This window comes from Schistocerca gregaria, chromosome 9 (genome assembly GCF_023897955.1).
Source record: "Schistocerca gregaria isolate iqSchGreg1 chromosome 9, iqSchGreg1.2, whole genome shotgun sequence".
NCBI lineage: Eukaryota > Metazoa > Arthropoda > Insecta > Orthoptera > Acrididae > Schistocerca > Schistocerca gregaria.
The window spans coordinates 82,666,831-82,675,100 of record NC_064928.1 but is presented as its reverse complement, the minus strand read 5'-3'; the positions used below and the strand labels follow the sequence as shown (position 1 = coordinate 82,675,100).

Genomic DNA, 8,270 nt, shown 5'->3' with positions numbered 1-8,270 from the left:
TGTAAGTTGAGTTCTTCTAAGTGATTACCGTGGAATACTTCAATGTAGCCGGCCGCGGTGGTCTCGCGGTTCTAGGCGCGCAGTCCGGAACTGTGCGAGTGCTACGGTCGCAGGTTCGAATCCTGCCTCGGGCATGGATCTATGTGATGTCCTTAGGTTAGTTAGGTTTAAGTAGTTCTAAGTTCTAGGGGGCTAATGACCACAGCAGTTGAGTCCCATAGTGCTCAGAGCCATTTTGAACTTCAATGTAGTGTTTACTAGCACCATGCATAAAACGTAGAAAATTCTTACACTTACTTTCAATATTATTTTTTTAAGAAATGCTTTATTATGATGTGTACTGTTTAATAACAGCAAGCATTTACAGAACGCCAAAGATGAAAATTATATGGAAGTAGACTCGAAATTGTTTTTTCTCATTGTTAAGTAAGGAAATTATACAAGTAAAGTTTCATTTGGCATGGAATTACTTTACAAATACATTAAGGCAGCCTAACCTAAGAATAATGTTTAAATATTACACTATTTTGTTTGAAATATAGAAATTAAAAACAAAGTCGTTTCATGATAGAATAATTTTTCGTTATGCGTGTAATGTAGCGAAAGGAAGTTGTGAAAAAATTCCTATTTTTTTTAAATTTATTATGTTTATTTTGTTGAGCTATGTCGTTAAGGCAAGAACTTTATAGAATACGTACGTCCTCTACTGTCAAGTTGAGCATATGTAAATAAAATTTAGAGATTTTGATCATGACGCCGAAAATATGTTATTACAGTGTTGTGTTCGGCTGATCTCGATGGTAAACAAACATGTTCCTGTATTAGGATTTGGTCATACGGCAGTTACGTAAACCTTTGTAAGTTTCCCAAACGATACCTTAAGTATGAGTTTAGGCCACACTGAAGACATACGACAAAATATTTGCCGTTACACGTGAAGGAAACTCCGAATACTGCATTCCAAGAGAACGCACACAAGCTCTTTTATCCCTAACAAATCACGTTATCGACAACAGATAAATGAAACAGCCAGTTAAAATAGACTCCGATTCTTATAATGAGACTCTGTGGAGTGTAAGATCAACACAGAGTTTATAAAGTACGGTAGGAAATGGATTGGGGAAGGGATGTAGTGTGAAATAGCAGACGATTTGTATTCTGATACTCAAAGCTTTATTGCATAATTTAGAGCGATGGTACAATGTCTTTGTTCACTTGGAAGAAATAAATTAAGATAATGTGATGTTCTAGAAACGAAGAATAAGAGGAATATCAAGATGTTCATCTTGCCGTCGTCGGATGTTTGCATCAGGCTGCTTCTGGTGGAACCTGGGAAAAAGAACACTGGCTGTAGACATTGTCTGCGATATTCAGTTTGTGTCAGTACTGTGATGTGTCTATGACAGTTCAAAAAGGGTGTAAATAAAATTACAGTTTTGCTTCAAGTCCTCTACTGAAAAGGGTCCCAATCTCAGAGAATGAATCTTTCATCGTCTGCCATTTTAACGGGGCCAATACACAGCCAGGGGACTTCCTATTCTACTTGGGCCACAGCACCAGAAAGCAAAGGTGTAAGACCATATGCATATGTTTGTATGTCCAGTAAGGTAAAGAATTTATATTTTCTTTTGTTGATAATAAAGCGTTGTAAAATCGTACAGTAGTTTTAAATCTTTTTCGTACGAGCATGAGCCATTAACGTTTATCTCTTACAGAGCTGGTTACTATCTGTCCAGTTTCAGCGTTGCCACTTACCAGATGCTGGTGACCTGGAGCTTAGTGAAGCAGAGATTTGTAGCCGAAGCCGATGGCTGGGGCAGCAGCGATTGCGGGCACAGCAGTCTTGATCACCGCTGGAGTCTGGAAGCGAGAAAGCGAAAGGTGTATAAGTCGTTTGTCCACGCTGGGAACGCACTAGTGATAGGGTGGACACAGAGTGTCAATTAGATTTTGTACCGAACATTGGTCTTCCATCCTTATCGTTCTTTCTTGTTTATTCTCCTCCTATTGATTGATTTTTGTTTTAATTGCACGCTAGATCAGTACAATGAAACTGAAGAGCCGGTATCCATCGTCATGGAACATCAGAAAAGTTAATAATGTATAAAATTACATTTACACGAATCCTAAGCAGATGACAAGCTGCTGAGTATTTACTAGCGTAATCGGCAATATAACACAGGAATTTGCCTAAATTTTTTCCAGGCACTCCTTCGACTTAAAAATGCAAGGATTATTGCTAAGATTTTTTATTTAAAATGGGTGCTGCATAATACTGAACGACCTGCTGCGCAAGAGTCAAGGCGCTGCATTCCAAATGCTGACTGGAGTTCTACCAAGTATTAACTGAGTGGAAGGTGATAATTTTTCGGAATAATCAATTGCAACTATATGATTCCAGAAAACTCTTTAAGTATTATCTTTGATGTATATTGTCAGACAAGCGTCGAATGAAAATTTATACTAAGGCCAGGATTTGAACCCAGGTCTCCTGCTCTAACCACTACGCCGCCCACGCATAGTGACTTTGCACAGCTGCAGAGGCTACCCTAGCATATATCCCTGCCGAATCCAAATTCCCACATACATCTTGAAAATAAGCTCATATTGTTAACAACAAATGAAATTAATAGAAATATAGTATATCGTGAGGCAAATTGCTAAATTATAGGCTAGAAATTAATGGCAATTCTGAGTAACTATATTCTGCAGGTGGATTATTCGGTAGTTGATCTAACTATGTTAGCTCCAAATAGAGTTTCTTGGTTTGCAGTTATTCTTTCTCATATGATCACATTGCATATAATAATAACAATATAATACGAGAGGTTTTTGAACGTACGTAACACTTCGGTAGAACTTCCATTTATAAGCCAAAAATAGCCTTTGTGATTGGGAAGATTCACACCGCAATAAAATACCGCACTTTCTAAAAAGTTTTCCATAGGGCTCAATAGTAGCTCCATTTCTATTTTGTTCTACTTGAGGATAGGCGTATGAAAATGATAGGAAACTAGAATAATTCTTGTTTTGAACTATCGATTATTGGAGATACTGTTCTAATGCTAAACCTTTCGTGCTTGTATATGCAGGCAAATACAGCACCTCTGTTCGATGGTCTAGGCACGATGAAGGATTGTGATTGATGAACTAATGCCAAAGCCACTTCCTGTTATCGACATCCTCAGAGCCTTACTTAATGTGGACTCAGGACTATGAAACTCACCTGCTCGTGGATGACCTGGGGCGGTCCCTGGACCAGCTGGGCAGGGGGCTGGATGAGGCGGGTCTGCACGATGGGGGGAGGCTGGATCACCTGCCTCTGCACCACTGGGGGCGGCTGCACCAGGCGAGCCGGTCCGGGCACCACTCGCGTGCGCACCAAGGTTGCCGGGGCGGCGGCGATGCCAACAGCGGGGGCGGCGGCGATGCCGATAGCGGGGGCGGCGGCGAGGCCAACGCCTCCCAGGCCGCCTCCCAGGCCGCCTCCGTAGCCGCCTCCGTAGCCGCCGCCGAAGCCGCCTCCGTAACCGCCGCTCAGGAAGCCGGGGGCTGCCTTTGCCTCGGGCTCTGGCTCAGGCATGCACTGGGCCACGGCCAACAGCGCTACAGCGACCTGGTACGTCGGATTTCAACTGTTATTCCTCATATCTGAGATGTCATTGGAGCATATACCTATGGTCTATCTCGTACACAGTCTTGCAATGTTAGTTTCAGAGTGGGCAGTGTGAGAACTGCGGCGCTGAAGAGTCGTCTGAGAAGTAATTTCTAAGAAGTTTTCCACAGGGATCAATACTAGCTCCATTACTATTTTGTTTTGCACTCATACTTGGGGATAAACGGTGTGCTATTAGGCGTATAAAACGATAGCCTACTCTGAATATCTAGCGAATGTCGTGGACTGCACTGGGAAACAACCAAGAGTATGACAGTGATAAATCAAAGAAGACATTGTAGCCATTCTCCCTCAAATGTAAACCTCCAGTAATATTAGTGTCTTCATCAAAAGTAAATGTTTAACTTATGGTTGATACAGAGACTGTAATTCATACTTTATCTCTTGTTCCTGACATGCTACACAATGAATGTGAACCTCAAATATAATAACGAAACTGTAAGAGGAGTTGCAAAGGGCTTCATCTCAGTCTCAATACTGTCGTCCAGCTTCTGCACGGTAACTTTTCTGCCCTGTGCTTTTATGATTATTTAAGTGTCAGAAATCTCAAACCAAAGTGTCAAAATTGTGCATATGAAGTCTGTTGTTGTGCTTATGGATGAAGACTTATTTTTGGTGGACGAATGGGGCCAAAATTGTGACAGAAAAGTGAAAGTAAATAAACTTTGAGTAATCATCCGGAGCTGATCAAACTTCGTTACCATCGGAAACTGTTCCTTCTTATCAGAGTCTTCTGGTAACTTTGTTTTAATTCGAATGTTGGTAATTGAAAACATGATCTCCACATTTGTATAGTGGCATTATTGATGTACTGATAGTTTGAAACTTTGTCTCAAGCTGCGAGTCATACAAGGAGAGCTCAGACGGTAAAGAATCGTTTGTAGAGAAGAAAGATGACAGGTCGAGTGCTATTTTTGACAAAACCTATCTGAAAATTGGTAGTGTCTTTCACGAAGGGCAAAGGCAACTAATTGTAATTTGTAATAAAATGTTGTAATTGAACCGTTTCCTCATGACAGACGTTTCTTCCTCCAGTTATTGAACCTTATCAGCTGCAGAGTTCGGGAAATGGATCCTGACATTTCGGTGCAGATGCTGTGGAGTTACCGATAACTTGCAGCTTTGACTCCAGTTACGAGTAGTACAAGGTCAGCTGAGCTACAAGAAAATTGCTCACAAATGCGTAAGACAGTAGTTTGAGAACCAGCTTAGACAAAAATTAAATTTCTTGTGTAAGTAACATTATTTATGTTTTACGCCTGCGAAAGTGGGCAGACGTCATTTCGCAAGCAGAATTTAAGGAATAACATCACTCTGAGATAACGCATTATCACAGACATGTATCAGGTGTCCGCGAGAGAAGCACACGCAAATGATCTGCAGTCTCGATTGTATCGATTTGCACAATTAAGCTGATCAATCTGAAATTGACTGATTGAACAAATTATAAGAAGTTCTGGAAGAATGAAAGGTGAGATTTTGCATACTCGAACACTGCTTTTCGAGAACTGGAGAAAGATTAAACGAAAAAAGTACGTTATGCATCGCTAATATTGTTTTAGAAGTGATAGTAATCTCATTTAAAGTTGTGGTCCAAGATCGTGTCTCATCTTCGATTTTGTAAGATGTGCCGCTCCTTTAATTATGTCGTGGTCACGAACCGTAACTTATATTTTATGCCTACAGGGGTGGCTCTTATATGAAAATAAGTTCCAGATCGTATAATATATTTTGGTATGTTATTAGATGCTTCAGCTAGTCTCCGTTTCTCTGGCTCCACTGTGGGGTACCGTTTTAGGCTTTGGTTCCAACTGCACTTTGCACACAAATATTTCCATTGCTTCAAGATTGCTCCCAATGAAGAAAGATCCGCGTTCGACTTCCAGTTTTGAATACTACCAAATTTATCAAGAAATAGGTAGCATGTTTCCAGAACAGGCAAAGTCAACTAACGTAAATCTGTAAGAAAATTTTGCGCATTCACGGTGTACTAGTAACGTATGGTATCATTTCTCCTCTGCCAGTTATGACAGCGCTGTGATTCGAGAACCGTATCTTTATTTTACACAGGGAAGGCGGAGTGTGGATTTAAACTGGGACCCCCAGCTGTGAGTCGTACACGGATACCGCAGGGGAGTGTCGTAGGACCGTTGCTATTCACAATATACATAAATGACCTGGTGGATGACATCGGAAGTTCACTGAGGCTTTTTGCGGATTATGCTGTGGTGTATCGAGAGGTTGTAACAATGGAAAATTGTACTGAAATACAGGAGGATCTGCAGCGTATTGACGCATGGTGCAGGGAATGGCAATTGAATTTCAATGTAGACAAGTGTAATGTGCTGCGAATACATAGAAAAGAAGATTCTTTATCATTTAGCTACAATATAGCAGGTCAGCAACTGAAAGCAGTTAATTCCATAAATTATCTGGGAGTAGGCATTAGGAGTGATTTCAAATGGAATGATCATATAAAGTTGATCGTCGGTAAAGCAGGTGCCAGACTGAGATTCATTGGAAGAATCCTAAGGAAATGCAATCCGAAAACAAAAGGAAATACGTTACAGTACGCTTGTTCGTCCACTGCTTGAATACTGCTCACCAGTGTGGGATCTGTACCAGATAGGGTTGATAGAAGAGATAGAGAAGATCCAACGGAGAGCAGCGCGCTTCGATACAGGATCATTTAGTAATCGCGAAAACGTTACGGAGATTATAGACAAACTCCAGTGGAAGACTCTGCAGGAGAGACTCTCAGTAGCTCGGTACGTGCTTTTGTTAAAGTTTCGAGAACGTATCTTCAGGAGTCAAGCAGTATATTGCTCCCTCCTACGTATATCTCGCGAAGAGACCATGAGGATAAAATCAGAGAGGTTAGAGCCCACACAGAGGCATACCGACAATCCTTCTTTCCACGAACAATACGAGACTGGAATAGAAGAAAGAACCGATAGAGGTACTCAGGGTATCCTCCGCCACACACCGTCAGGTGGCTTGCGGAGTATGGATGTAGATGCTAAGAAAGTGTTCGTGAAGAGCAGAGAATCGCCGTTAGTGACGGCAACTGCTGTCTCAGCGGCTGTACTCACCAGAAGACTCTTCATGGTGTCGGAGGTGATGTGCTGTGTTCCTCGGGAGCAGACGACAGCGAACTGATGCTGCGACGTCGGCGCCGCCGGCATTTATATCCCGGCGGGCGGCCGACGGTTCCCACCCCCCGATCGCAGCGACCTCGCGGTCTCGCCTTCGAGTCCTTGTCGCGCGCGCTCGCTATTTCTAATTAGAAGCGCCAGCGGGCACACCTTCACCCGGCGACGCAGGCCTCGATCCAGTTTCGCGTCGCCTCTCTCTTTACCGCACGTCTTTTTTCCTTTTTTTTCCATCCTCCGAGTCTCCTGTTAGCGGCGGTGATACCATACTCGTCACACGCGCCAGCGAAAGTAAGACAGTACCGGCGGTAGCACACGTCACGCCCGGCTAACTAGCGGCCATCTAATTGGCTCCGCGACTCGGGAGTTAATCGCGAGTTTGCAAAAGTTATACAGCTGGAATGCACATGGTTTATGTCCTTAGCGTTCCGTCGATGTCGTGCTCATGGGTGACGAAGTTCGTTGGTGCGGAAGAAATTCACGATGATACGAGGGTAATCCCAAAAGTAAGATCTATTTTTTTATACGTACATACATCTACATCTACATCTACATGATTACTCTGCAATTCACATTTAAGTTCTTGGCAGAGGGTTCATCGAACCACAATCACACTAGCTCTCTACCATTCCACTCCCGAACAGCGCGCGCGAAAAACGAACACCTAAACCTTTCTGTTCGAGCTCTGATTTCTCTTATTTTATTTTTATCATTCCTACCTGTGTAGGCTGGGCTCAACAAAATATTTTCGCATTACGAAGAGAAAGTTGTTGACTGAAATTTAGTAAATAGATCTCGCCGCGACTAAAATCCTCTTTGCTTTAATGACTTCCATCCCAACTCGTGTATCATATCTGCCACACTCTCTCCCCTATTACGTGATAATACAAAACGGGGCTGCCCTTTTTTGCACCCTTTCGATGTCCTCCGTCAATGCCACCTGGTAAAGATCTCACACCGCGCAGGAATATTCTAACAGAGGACGAACGAGTGTAGTGTAAGCTGTCTCTTTAGCGGACTTGTTACATCTTCTAAGTGTCCTGTCAATGAAACGCAACCTTTGGCTCACCCACTCCACAATATTATCTATGTGGTCTTTCCAACTGAAGTTGTTCGTAATTTTAACACCCAGGTACTTGGTTGAATTGACAGCCTTGAGAATTGTACTATTTATCGAGTAATCGAATTCCAACGGATTTGTTTTGGAATTCATGTGAATCACCTCACACTTTTCGTTATTTAGATTCAACTGGCACCTGCCACACCATACAGCAATCTTTTCTAAATCGCTTTGCAACTGATACTGGTCTTCGGATGACCTTACTAGACGGTAAATTACAGCATCATCTGCGAACGACCTAAGAGAACTGCTCAGATTGTCACCCAGGTCATTTATATAGATCAGGAACAACAGAGGTCCCAGGACGCTTCCCTGGAGAACA

At 42.5% G+C, this 8,270-nt stretch overlaps 1 protein-coding gene across 1 annotated transcript; it reads right to left on the bottom strand.

The window, feature by feature from the left end:
- Positions 1 to 1,150: 1,150 nt before the first annotated feature.
- Positions 1,151 to 6,884, bottom strand: LOC126292127 (cuticle protein 79-like). Its single transcript, XM_049985960.1, has 4 exons — positions 6,769 to 6,884; positions 3,227 to 3,616; positions 1,756 to 1,860; positions 1,151 to 1,329 (listed from the first exon to the last, which is right to left on the bottom strand). Exons 1-3 carry the CDS (start codon positions 6,859 to 6,861, stop codon positions 1,777 to 1,779), a joined length of 567 nt encoding a protein of 188 aa, XP_049841917.1. The 5' UTR covers positions 6,862 to 6,884; the 3' UTR covers positions 1,151 to 1,329; positions 1,756 to 1,776.
- Positions 6,885 to 8,270: the final 1,386 nt, after the last annotated feature.

Coding starts and splice junctions, on each gene's coding strand:
- LOC126292127 (XM_049985960.1), bottom strand. CDS start 6,861: ATGCCGGCGGCGCCGACGTCGCAGCATCAGTTCGCTGTCGTCTGCTCC. Junction 3,617..6,768: donor ACACCATGAAGAGTCTTCTG/GTGAGTACAGCC, acceptor CCGACGTACCAG/GTCGCTGTAGCGCTGTTGGC. Junction 1,861..3,226: donor CCCAGGTCATCCACGAGCAG/GTGAGTTTCATA, acceptor TCTCGCTTCCAG/ACTCCAGCGGTGATCAAGAC.